Source organism: Cervus elaphus, chromosome 18 (assembly GCF_910594005.1).
Source record: "Cervus elaphus chromosome 18, mCerEla1.1, whole genome shotgun sequence".
NCBI classification, from domain to species: Eukaryota; Metazoa; Chordata; class Mammalia; order Artiodactyla; family Cervidae; genus Cervus; species Cervus elaphus.
In genome coordinates this window covers 54,709,503-54,723,699 of record NC_057832.1, presented here as the reverse complement: position 1 = coordinate 54,723,699, position 14,197 = coordinate 54,709,503, and the positions used below count along the sequence as shown (strand labels likewise).

General features: G+C 34.4%; 1 protein-coding gene across 3 annotated transcripts in view; it reads right to left on the bottom strand.

The window, feature by feature from the left end:
* Positions 1-14,197, bottom strand: part of KMT2E (lysine methyltransferase 2E (inactive)) — a 94,694-nt gene that overhangs the window by 61,481 nt on the left and 19,016 nt on the right. For 2 of the 3 annotated variants that reach the window (XM_043872122.1, XM_043872123.1), the window contains exon 2: positions 10,687-10,871. In XM_043872122.1, coding sequence (XP_043728057.1) covers positions 10,687-10,757 — 71 coding nt within the window. In that variant the 5' untranslated portion in view covers positions 10,758-10,871. Of the gene's footprint in view, positions 1-10,686; positions 10,872-14,073; positions 14,147-14,197 lie in introns of all 3 variants that reach the window. The other variant, XM_043872121.1, reaches the window with a different exon arrangement.

The window sequence follows — 14,197 nt, the reverse complement described above, 5'->3', positions numbered from 1 at the left end:
GACCACATTTTCATTTGTCCATTCATCTGTTGATGGACACTTGAGATGTTAGACCTTTTGTCTATTGAGAGTAATGCTGTTATGGATATTGGTATACAAATATTGTTTTGAGCCTTTGATTTCGATTCTTTTGCGTATAAACCTAGGAGTAGAATTTCTGGGTCATGAGGTAATTCTGTTTAACATTTTGAGAAAGTACCAAACTGTTTCTTATTTTTTTTAAGCCTTAATCTCCTTTTAAAATTTTTCTTTTCCCTATCTCCTAAATGTTTATGTTTTCTAGGTGTCTGTACTTTAAACATTGGAGGTTTCATCCACTACTATAGTTTTCACCATTTCCTATGTGTTCATGACTTCCAAATCATCCTCAATCTAATTCTATTTCATTAGCTCCACCCAAATAGCTCTCCATATTACTGCTGCTGCTGCTACTAAGTCACTTCAATCGTGTCCGATTCTATGCAACCCCATAGACGGCAGCCCACCAGGCTCCCCCGTCCCTGGGATTCTCCAGGCAAGAGTATTGGAGTGGGGTGCCATTGCCTTCTCCGCTCCACATTACTAGACCTCTTAATTTAGATGTCTCATGACTGTAAAATAGATGTTTGTTGTAGAAAACCCTTTTTTACATCCCATATTTTGGAATTTAAAATTAAACCAGGGACTTCCCTGGTGGTCCAGTGGCTAAGACTGGGTGCTTCCAATGCAGGGGGCATGGGTTCAATCCCTGCTTGGGGAACTAAGATCCCACATGCCGTGCAGTGTGTCCAAAAAAAAAAAAACAACTAAATTAAACTAAATTTAGAGCTGGAGCCACCCAACTTTTTCTGTGAAGAACCAGAGAGTAAATATATTCAAGACCTCAAACCATGGTTTCTGTTGCAACTTCTCAGCTCTACTATACCTGGAAAGCCAGAAAATATAAGTAAATAAGTGGAAAAAAATAAGTAAATAAGTGGGCATGACTGAGTCTCAGTAAAATCTTATTCACAAAAATCAGGCAGCAGGCTGGGTTTGGCTCAGTGATCCCAGTCTGCTGACTGCTTGTTTAGAGAAAGCAAATTTGGGGAAGGAACTGATTGTAATAGAGTACCATTTTTCTCTGATTTCAATGGCTTTAGCAAGTGTTACTAGTTTAATGGTATAACTTTCTTTGAAAATGTAACATCAACAGGAATTTCTTATTAACTTATTAATAAATAATTATTGAGGGTTTATTATATACCAGCTACTGTTTTAGGTACTGGGAACACAATTCCATATCTAAAATCTTGTATTTACATTCAAATTGTTTTTCTCTTATAAAAATGGAAAAATGCCACTTTGTATTACAACCCTATTCTTCCACTTGCTCTCTGGACCTTATCCCTTCTCACCTTTTCAAGATCTGTACACTTTACTCTTGCCTGCAACTATCCCTTGTGTCTTACATCTTCAGTCTACCTCTATATTAGATCACTGCTGTCTTACTTATTATTCCATTTAAAACTCCTGCCCCCGTTCAATTGTCATTTCTCTGTTCCTCTTTTTAGAAAACTCCTTGAAAGAGTTATTCGTGCTCAACATCAGGCTGCACAACACCACAATGACTACCCATATTGTCAAACTAATTGGCATCTGTAGTTTATATAGACTTTTCAGCATGTGATGTAAATGTTCCCTTCCTAAAAAGATTTAACTTTGCTAGCTTTCTGGATACCACACTTAACTGGCCACTCTTTCTCATTTTTTGCTTGATTTTCTTTTCTGCCCACAAATGTTTTCTCTTTTCCCCCGGCTGATCTTTTTCTTTAAACAACTCTCCATCCAGTTACTTAATCCAAAACCATAAAGTATCATTCTTGATTATTCATTTGCCCTCGCCCTCCACATCTAATTCTTTGGTCAATTCTGGCTCTTCTTCCAATATACATTTACAATCAGTACACTTCTTTCCCCAGTCCAAGTCTTTGTCATCTCTTGCCTTGGACACTGCAGTAACACTGTGAATGTATTGAATGCTACTGAATTGGACACTTAAAACTGGTTAAAACGGTAAACTTTATGCTATGTATATTTTACTACAATTTTTTGAAAGAAAGAAAGAAAATCACAAAAGGCTAGTTTCACTAAAGCCAAAAGTACAGAGAATCAAGAGTAATAAATCCTCCTGAGACAACAAACAATATGAGGCCTGAAAACTATGCATTAGCTTCAACATGCCAGTAGCATGGCCAAAGTAAAAGTCAACTTGTATGGAGCAGTTGGAAGAAGAGTGAAGGACGCAAGCATTCAAGCATCTGAAGAGACTGACAATTGAGACAGTGCCCAAGGAACCAAAAGAAAGACAGACGCAGATAATACTGACACAGGGTTAAGAGTTAATCTGAAATAACCATTCTTAGAACCTACCTCTTAGAACCTACCTCTAACCCTGTGAGGTGATACTGGGTGTTAGAAAAGGTAAAATGCTATTGCTAAGACTCATTTAGTGGAGCAGGTAGAACAAAGATGTAGTGGCGATGCTTTGCAGATGGCCCCAAGGGAGTGGCAGAATATGGATTTCTTTCCTTCAGATTGGAAGTAGTTTTGTTCTGGCCTAGAATTAGTGGTAATAGATCTGCTTCTGCTGAGTCTATAAAGGTGTAATGTGGAGGGCAATTCTTGGATTCCCATACAATGCTATCATGAAGCAAGGGGTGGAGAAGCAGTCGCTGAATTCTGCTTGTTGTGACATTGAGTGTAGTAGGACAGAACTATTCAGGGAAACAGTACCTGCTGCTCCAAAGTGATATTCAGGAACTGTTCTAGAAGGTATTTTAAATATCACATTGTTCAACCTCCAGTATTACACACCATGAGATGACTGATTTAAGTGCCACAAACTGATTATCATTAAGTCACTGTGTATCCACAAGACATGAAACAAGCACTCTGGACTTCAGATTCCACATTTACAAAATCAAGTCTTAATTCTAAGTCACATGGTATTGTAATAACAAAGCAAATACTAAATCCTAGATCTCTTAGGTTGGTCTAGTACTATTCCTATCAAACTGCATTATTCCCACTTCCTGTGAGATTTACCAGAGTGCCATTCTGCCTATGGATTAATGACCTACTGATGTAAACAGCTTTACCTCCTTTCTGTATTAAAAGATGGTACCACGTATTACTTTATTAGAGCTACACAAAGCCTGATTTCTGGTAATTCTGAATCTATACCACTTTAACTGTCATTACTTCATAAACTTTACAAATATGGAGAACAAATTTGGGCATTAAAATTTAAATTATTTATGTAACATTTCCATTCTTAAAAATGAAAAAAGGTCATTTTCAAATGTGTTACAGTCCTAAATTATTATTGAAAACTCAGAAAGCAGAACAACTACCATTTTGTTTGCAGTAATCTACCTGATGTTGCCACATTTTCCTGGAACCACTTTACAAATTTAAAATTGTATTTGTTTATACCAAAACATCCTTATTCTTTAAAAAGCCATCATAAATTATCATTTGTTATATATTTTAGTGTAGACATTTAAGCAGTCAGGTGAACTGAAGATCTAAACAGAGAGAAATGCCAATCATAAAATTAAGAGAGGAATTTAGAGAAAAAGAATAGGCTAGAATGACTGATTAAATAAGCTCTGATTCCTCCTGAAACTGGACTTTTGTGATTTCCTTCTTCCTCATCAAAATTTTAATTTCTTCCCTATATAAACCTTCAAAATACAGTCGTATTTTAATGAGAAGTTTATATGAGTATTTTAAGTGAAATTTCTAGTTTTTCTTTCAAAGTTAAAACATTCAATAACAGACACTTGGGTATCAGTAATTGCACATGGATAGAACGGCTCCCTGTCATAGTAATGAATATAAAAGATATCCATGAGTTCTCACTATGCTCCTTCAGATTTGTGATCAAAACATTTCTATCATTCTTGTTATACCTAATACTTTTTGAAGATATATTAAAATTACACACATTACAATGGCATACAAGAAAAATTTGTAAACGGAGAGATTTGGTGTGACAACTGTCCTCTGTTTACCACATGTGGCATTTTACTTCATTTAACTCATCAATTAACAAAACTTAGCTCTTTTGATCTATGTGGCAAATGGATCTGGAGCCAAGCAGCCCTGGATTTAGCTCTTTATTTATTGTTAACTAACTATGTGGCCTTGGGGAAGTCTTTTAATCTCCTTGAGCTGCATTTCTTTTGTAAAATGGGAATAACAGCTGCTTACACACTGTGTTACAGACAAGAAAAAAAATACAGAAAACTTTAAGTATAACAAGGCAAATGAGAAATTTCAACAGTTCTAAACAATGCTAAGAACTAAGAACAGTACTTCAAAACATTCTTTTGAATATTAAAACAAATCACAATTAAATGAAAGCACTTCTAAATTAGGATAAGCAAATTAACATTTTTAGGGCAGCAGAAAGTATTAGTTTCTTGACAAATAAAAAGTGTAAAGAAATCATGAATAGAAACATTAAATACTAGTGGAACACAAGTAAAAAGCTACTGAAAACATTTCATTATACATTAAACATTTTAGTATCTTTAATTACATAAATTCAGACTACAAGCAGCCAAATATTTCAACAAACTAATAATGAATTCTGTCAGCAGATGGCTCTAGTGACACTGAAATAACCTAATATTAAATACTATAAACAAAATACAGACAGTAAAAATGTACTGAATCTCAGAAATCTGGAGTCAAAAAGAGCCACATTAATACTTCAAGACCTCCTTTTCAAATGAAGATACCAGAGTCTACAATAATTGTCGTAAGGGCTCACTGGTATATTAGTGGCAGAACAAAACTGAAAACCCAAATATCTCCCTTTAGTACTCTCAGTCAATAAAGAGGCATTTACTGTATTCCTAGTCATAGCACTAAAAGCCCTCCTCCAAAGTAATTCACCTGTTAACTTAGATACATCACATTTACTAATTTGTCCACCTCATCCCAAAATACACATATTTATCCAAAATCTCATTATAAAGATTTCTAAAGAATATTTCGTAGTAAAAATAATGTTAAAAAGAATACAATGTTAGTAATCATGTTCCCAGTGTCTGAGAGAAAAATTAATTTGGTTTTTCTTTTTTAAAAAGACTAGGAAAGAATCAGTTTAACACTCCCTAAATTATTTAATACCTCTTCCCACTTCTCAGCTCTAGATGGGTTTCTTACCTTTGCTTCTTTATTTTTTTTTTTCCATTTATTTTTATTAGTTGGAGGCTAATTACTTTACAATATTGTAGTGGTTTTTGTCATACATTGACATGAATCAGCCATGGAGTTACATGTATTTCCCATCCCGATCCCCCCTCCCACCTCCCTCTCCACCCGATCCCTTTGGGTCTTCCCAGTGCACCAGGCCCGAGCACTTGTCTCATGCATCCAACCTGGGCTGGTGATCTGTTTCACCCTTGATAATATACATGTTTTGATGCTGTTGTCTCAAAACATCCCACCCTCGCCTTCTCCCACAGAGTCCAAAAGTCTGTTCTATACATCTGTGTCTCTTTTTCTGTCTTGCATATAGGGTTATTGTTACCATCTTTCTAAATTCCATATATATGCGTTAGTATACTGTATTGGTGTTTATCTTTCTGGCTTACTTCACTCTGTATAATGGGCTCCAGCTTCATCCATCTCATTAGGACTGGTTCAAATGAATTCTTTTTGACGGCTGAGTAATATTCCATGGTGTATATGTACCACAGCTTCCTTATCCATTCGTCTGCTGATGGACATCTAGGTTACTTCCATGTCCTGGCTATTATAAACAGTGATGCGATGAACATTGGGGTGCACGTGTCTCTTTCAGATCTGGTTTCCTCAGTGTGTATGCCCAGGAGTGGGATTGCTGGGTCATATGGCAGTTCTATTTCCAGTTTTTCAAGGAATCTCCACACTGTTCTCCATAGCGGCTGTACTAGTTTGCATTCCCACCAACAGTGTAAGAGGGTTCCCTTTTCTCCACACCCTCTCCAGCATTTATTGCTTGTAGACTTTTGGATAGCAGCCATCCTGACTGGCGTGTAATGGTACCTCATTGTGGTTTTGATTTGCATTTCTCTGATAATGAGTGATGTTGAGCATCTTTTCATGTGTTTGTTAGCCATCTGTATGTCTTCTTTGGAGAAATGTCTGTTTAGTTCTTTGGCCCATTTTTTGATTGGGTCATTTATTTTTCTGGAATTGAGCTTCAGGAGTTGCTTGTATATTTTTGAGATTAATCCTTTGTCTGTTGCTTCCTTTGCTATTATTTTCTCCCAATCTGAGGGCTGTCTTTTCACCTTACTTATAGTTTCCTTTGTTGTGCAAAAGCTTTTAAGTTTCATTAGGTCCCATTTGTTTATTTTTGCTTTTATTTCCAAAATTCTGGGAGGTGGGTCATAGAGGATCCTGCTGTGATTTATGTCAGAGAGTGTTTTGCCTATGTTCTCCTCTAGGAGTTTTATAGTTTCTGGTCTTACATTTAGATCTTTAATCCACTTTGAGTTTATTTTTGTGTATGGTGTTAGAAAGTGTTCTAGTTTCATTCTTTTACAAGTGGTTGACCAGTTTTCCCAGCACCACTTGTTACTAGAGCTAATCAACGAATATAGTAAAGTTGCAGGATATAAATTAACACACAGAAATCCCTTGCATTCCTATATACTAACAATGAGAAAAAAGAAAGAGAAATTAAGGAAGCAATACCATTCACCATTGCAACAAAAAGAATAAAATACTTAGGAGTATATCTACCTAAAGAAACAAAAGACCTATACATAGAAAACTATAAAACACTGATGAGAGAAATCAAAGAGGACACAAACAGATGGAGAAATATACCGTGTTCATGGACTGGAAGAATCAATATTGTCAAAATGACTATACTACCCACAGCAATCTATAGATTCAATGCAATCCCTATCAAGCTACCAACAGCATTTTTCACAAACTAGAACAAATAATTTCACAATTTGTATGGAAATACAAAAAACCTCAAATAGCCAAAGTAATCTTAAGAAAGAAGAATGGAACTGGAGGAATCAACCTGCCTGACTTCAGACTATACTACAAAGCCACAGTCAAGACAGTATGGTACTGGCACAAAGACAGAAATATAGATCAATGGAACAGAATAGAAAGCCCAGAGATAAATCCACAAACCTATGGACACCTTATCTTCAACAAAGGAGGCAAAAATATACAATGGAAAAAAGATCACCTTTGCTTCTTTAACCAATTTAGTAATTCAGACAGAATGCATGACATAAAAGACAGAAGAAGCAGTAGAAGAGGTCAATTTATATCAATTAGGATAAAAACCATACAATTCTAATAAATGCTGAACTCTGGCTCAACTTTCCTATTTATCTACTGGTAACTGAGTCTAGGTTTTCTTTCATATTTCTTATCTTCAAGCAGAGACCTGAAAATATCTTTGTTATATGCAGTCACTGATTATAATAAATTTACTACTCCTAAAAGTAAAGCTACTATTTACACGAACCATATATCAAAATAAATTAGTTACGTTATGGAAGTCATTTTTGGTAACAGTATCAGGAAAGAAGGTGTAATAGAAAAGGCCTAAAATTAACACATCAATCAGTTCTGCTTCTGCCATTCTGCTCTGTGACTTGTTTCCTCAACTGTATTTGAAAATAATATCTATCTCACAGTCACATCTTTACCTTTCTTATTCAAAAAGAAATAGATTGTTATGATCTCATAATTTTCATAACTAGCTGAGGCTTCACTGTTCTTTTCTCTTCTGAGATCCTATACGTTGTAATTTAGCCTAGAATTTTTCTATCCAATACAATGGCCTCTAGACATATATGCAATAGAACACTTGAAATATGGCTAGTTTGAATTGAAAGATTCTGGAAGTGTAAAACCAACTCGTGGCAAGGTAATGGGGAACAGAAAAAAACAAAATACAAGATCCCTAACTCTGCAGGAAAGGCAAGACAAATCCAAGATGTTTAAAAACTTAATAATGATAGGAAAACAAATATGTAACAAAGAAGCTGGACTAATGAGTTTTATTTCAGAGACACGATAATCCAAGAAGAAACGTTATTGCATATAGGAATACTGGACTAGAGTTTAGCAAGTCCATTATTATAGATCCTGAACCAGACCTTCAATTTCCTATCTATAAAATGCGACAGATAGCATGTATTCTATCTAGATGAACTCAAATTAGATGAACTGTGATTAAATAAATTCCCCTTTATAGTCTTAGAAATGAGTATAAATTTGGTTCAGTAAACTAATTCACTCAACAATCAAGTATCCCTAAACTTTATAGTAGTTTAATTTATGAGTGATATATTTTAGCAGTGTTTTTAAAAAATACAACTAATAGGGACTTCTCTGGTGTGTCCAGTGGCTAAGACTCCACACTCCCAATGCAGGGGGTCTGGGTTCAACACTGGTCAGGGAACCAGATCCCACATGCCGCAACTAAAAGATGCCACAGATGTGGCTACTGAAGACCCTGTGTGCTGCAGCGAAAATCAAAGATCCCACGTGCCACTATTAAGAGCCAATGCAGCCAAATAAACATTTACATATATATAAAACTAATATATAATTAATATCATATAGCTACATGAGCATAACAAAATTCAGTACTTTAAGAAAAATATTTTGGAATAATTATGTAGCTGAACAGGACGTTAACAAAGAAATATATGGGGAAGTCCCAGGTGCCCTTTCCCCAGCATCCTGCACCAATACAAGTACAGTATCTTCTGATTACATATTTGAAATAAAAAGGAAACATTAATTATATAAAAATTTCTTATGAAAATAGCTCTAAAAGCTTTATATATATAGTTTTTAAGTTTGAAAATTTATCCACAAAAATTCTGATAGTTGTCTCATAGTAGAAATTGGTACCAGTTATACTTTTTGTGTCCACTGAGTAAGGGATACTACATCCAAGGGACACATACTTGTATGTGGAATAGAAAATTTCCTAAAACATAAATGTTCTTTAAAAAAAAATAGTCATTCTGTAATTACCTACAAGTTGATCATTTTCTAATAATAAAAATGTCCATATTTGTACCAGGAAAGATTTGGCTCAACAATATAAATCATAATTATTCTATAAACACTCTTATAAATGCATTTAATAAAGAACACAGGCAGAAAGCTCTCCCCTAAACTCCTGTCAATATATTATTCATTCTCTTTTAACTGTATAATTAATATGTGGCTTTTATTCTGTTTGTGAATTGCCTTACAGCATACATACTAAACATGCAAACAAGACAAAGGAGCATCTCACATTGTATACTGAACTAATTCCTATCTCATACATAAATAATATTTCATAAATTACATTTTGCAGTAACTGCTTATGAGGCTAATTTAAAAAAACTGTCAAGGTGAATTTTTTAGGAAGCAAAAAATCTTTGATTATTACCAATAAATGCCTATAACTATCATCAGATATAGATTTGCATCTATCAGATGTATTAAGAAAAACTGGTACTTTAGTCTGGGACGCCGCACTTGCCTGTCAAGCCCTGCTTCCAGGTTCTTTTTCCTTTCTTAGGAGTGTGCCTATCTGGGCAGAAGGAATGTCAATCAACAGTCACAAGAGTACCCTTGTTTGGGAATCCATTATTTTATAACAAAAATAACTTACACATAGTGCAAAAAAAAGAGGCTTTTAAAAACTATAATAGTCATACAGTTAAATGGACTATGTAGCATATTATAGAAATATCAGAGAGCACCCCTGAGTCTTTCCTAATGGTAGAAGCGGGAGTGGTGAAAACATTTCTAGACCATTTGAAATGCCAGCAAACTGAGAGTATTAACTGTTTTTTGTCCTTTCTGCACACCAGTTTTAGGAGCCCTAAAAGAAATAAATTTCCTTTTTTTTCCAAAAAAGTTAAATTCCACTTTCTGGTCAGTGAGTGTCCCATTTAGCACAATTCAACTATATACTGAATCAGAGAGCAAACATACATCTTTCTATTCTTTAGGTATTCCAACACTGTTACATAAACCTTTTGCAATTTTCAAAAAACAATCAATTTTCATAGCAGTAATTCAGTGTTAACATAGTGGTCTTTCAAAATCAAAATAAAAGAAAATCTATCCAACTCAACTGCCAAGACCAAATAGTCTAGAGGCAAGGTAAGAACCTTTCACTAAATCCCTCAGAAATGGCTCCCACAAAAGCAAAAGGTGCCAAAACATTCATCTAGAAGGAAATACTCCCTTTTTCTTATTTAAAACTGGCTGGATTTTTCAACTCAACTTAAAAAAAAAAGGGGGGGGGATAACAGTGTTTCAATGGACATTATGTTTAAAAAGATTCAAATTGAAAACCAAATTAATTTTCCAATATAAACAAGACAGATGCACAATTTTAAAAAAATAACCTATTATCTTGATACTTGCTGTCAACAATCAGCAAATGGAAGAGACAGAAAGAATCAGAAAAAGAGAATTTTGGCTCAAAAGCTCTTTACAAAAAGTAATTATAGTTACAGGAATTTTTGCCTTTAAACTGCTGAGATTTTACTTTAGCCAAGAGTCTAAAATGAGAAAAATATAAATGCAAATCAAGAACTGCTTGGTTGTGCTAAAATAATTATACGAAGCATTTTGCTCTTTCCTATCCAAAGTACCTATGATTTCAATACTTACTCTGAGCCTGCAGCCATTTCCAAGTATGACGTTTCTGCTGTATCAACCCCCAATGGGATCACTATGCTCATGACGTTCGCCTCTGGTAAATTCGATTACTATGGAGTCCTATGCATTGGTATCCAAAACACTGGGGCATGCCAGCCACAGTGCTCATTGCAAACATCTAAGTGCATCCACAAACCCTGTTTAAAAGAAAAGGGAACCAGAAGTTAAGAATCATCTTCATATTCCCAGAAACAGTCAACCTATAATAAAGGAAAGTAAAATACATAAAGAAAGCATTCTTTATTAAAATATCAGTATCAGTGCAATTTGCTCAGGGAGTCTCTATTTTGTTCATTTTTCTGGAATTAAGTTATGAGATTATGCTCCAAAGAAAAGTTTCTGAATCATAATCTTCCTCAGGGAATGAATTTAGGGTGCCATAAGTGGGATTACTAAGGCATATTGCTTAGTAAGGAACCAACAAATATTATTCATTTTGAATGATGAGACAGAATTTCTTAAAGCACTTTCCAAAAATAAGGCTTCCTGGTTAAGTGAATGATCTAACAATAAACTAACAAACATTTGAGTACTTACTGTGAACTAAGCACCATACTAAGCTTTTACATGGATAATCTAGTTAATCCTCACAACTCAAGTAAGGATCTCCATTTTACCACCAAAGAATTCAAAAGTAACTATTTAATCCTCACAACTCAAGTAAGGATCTCCATTTTACCACCAAAGAATTCAAAAGTAACTATGGATAAATAACATAACCAAAGCTGCTCGGTTTAAGGGATAAAACCAGAATTTGAAACAATTCTACTCTACTGTCTCTGTATTTTTTTAAAAAAGCTATTTGTAATAAAATTGCTTTACAGTGGTTGTCACTTTCTATTCTACATAAATATATGTATACTAAGGGAGTTTCTCTATTTCTCCAGTTTTCTTCCATGAGTTAATGATCCCTAATACAATTAGAAAACTAACATACTTGAATTATGTTTAAAGAAATTTACCATAGTAAAGAAAATATATTCAGCTTCAATATCAATCTTTCCAATTTAAATTCTTTGTTTGTGCATGCGTGCTCAGTTGTGTCTGACTCTCTGTGACCTCATGAACTGTAGCCCACCAGGTTCTTCTGTCCATGAGATTTTCCCAGCAAGAATACTGGAGTGGGTTGCTATTTCCTCCTCCAGGGGATCTTCCCAACCCGGGAATTAAACCCGCGTCTTCTGCATTGGTAGATGGATTGGTAGGTGGATTCTTTACCACTGAGCCACCTGGGAAGCCCAAAACACCTGCTGTATGTTGTGTGTGTGAAGTATCTACTTAAAATACTTCAGCAATGATATAGTACAACTTGGAACAAAGCAGATAATCACATAAACAAGAAAAAGAGTCCAAACTGTCCCTCTCATGTTATACCTGAAATACTGAAGACAAGTATTTTTTCAAATAGCAATTCTTTATTTACCCTTAATTTTTACAAGTAAGTTTGAGAATATCTACTCAGGTTAATTCCTGTTTCACAGATGATACAGATTGTGAGCTCATATTTTATGGGGGAAAAAAAATACCAAAATAGTGAAATAAGGTAACAGTGGTTTGAATTCTCCAAGAAAACTAGCCTTTACTTTTAAACAGTATATAACTGGGGAAGAGCTACTAGATTATAAGTTATAATAAAAAGATACAATAATAGGCAATTGCACTTGAAAGTTAAAAATGTAAGCACTGGAACCTATCTCTAACACTCTAACAGTAGACGTGTGAGCTAGACAAGTTATTTAACCACTCTAAGCTTCAGGTTCTCTGTTTATAAAATGGGGATACATCCTCATATAGTTTCTGTGAAAAAAAAATGAAAAAAATGACTGTAAAGCATTTCATACACTGCATTATGCATATTTAGCAATCATTAAGTGGTAGTCACATAAGAGTTGCTCTTATTTCATAACCAAAAAACTATGTGGATTAAAAAAAACCTCTCCAGTTCTCATTTAAAGAGAATCTTCTAATAGTTTTTAAAAATAAAGTATGTAGTTATAGTTCACCATTTGCTATGATTTTACAGTTTTCAACAAATTAAAATTATCCTCTAAAAACAACTGCCCTATCTGCTTTTCTGCACCTGGGACTGTTTTAGAATTACTTCATAAAAAGCTGTATTTATTAACCTGCACAAAACTATAAAATTATAAAATTTCTAAATGATAAAATGCAAGCAATATATAAATCAAATGTTATATTATTTTGTATTTCTTTAAAATGCTGAAGACCTGGAGCTAAGAACAATTACAAATAAAAAAATTTCTCCTTGTTGGTAGCATCTAGTTGGCAGAAGCCTTCTTCAGCTCAGCTGATCTCTCGACTCATAGGAAACCTTATCTTTTAGGTGTATGTTGCTAAATATATAGTTGTATGCTTTTTTTTTTAACCAGAGGCAGAAACTGGAAAACAGAAATCAAATAATTATGTATTCTTTTAGGTAGCTGAGTAGCATTTCGAATCTAAAACAATCTATTTGAGTATGTATTTGAGTATGTATTTAATACATACATTCATACATACATACAGCCCATTTTTACATAAATACACAATCTTCAATATTTAGCACTATATTTGAGCTGTTTTTAATTAACAGTGAAGAGCATGCCACAAAAACCTATTTCAGACGATAGTTTATATTTGTGTCATTACTGCCTCTCTCTCAAATCCTGCACAGTGCACAGAATGAAACAGGTACTCTACAAAGAACAGGTAAATGAATTAGAGCACCCACGATGAAAATGCAGCTCTGGTCTCATTAATCAAATGAGTTGTCAACCTATGCAAGTAAGTGCTATAAGAACAACCACATGACACCTTTTCCAGAAATGCACCTCTCTCCTAAAATCACAGAAGCTCATCCCCAGGATAAACACAGCATTACATCTGTAAAAGAACCACAGACGCTTGAGTTTGATTCAGCAGAGAAGATGATATCAGAATTTACTCACAAGAGGTCAGAAGGCAAAAAGTCATATCTATTGAGATCATAAAAATGGCAAATATTTCACTATATTCATTAATATCAAAAACTACATAGCCAGAAAACTCATGCTGCTTAAAAATCCAGCTGGTACTTAAATCATAAATTCATTAGGGTCAGATCACTGTGTCTTCAAAAATAAGAAAAGACAATATAGTATACAGATGTAGAAAAGATGTGAGCTTATAACACAGGCATAACTAGAGAAAAACAATTCAACAATCGAAACAACTACCACAAAGGCTTCATATCTTATATGTGAATCAAAAACCTGGTTTACCTAACTGACAAGTTAAATATATACAAAATATATTGAGAATAAGTGGCGGCCATTAAAGAAATAATATAAAAGGAAATACCATGAGATGTCTGGTAAATCTGAGGTCCAAGAAAGAATACAGGTCTTCACAAAACCTGCTATCCAGAATAGACCTAGAAACCAAGTGAACATAGGAGTATTGAGCTATTTATTAATGGCATAAA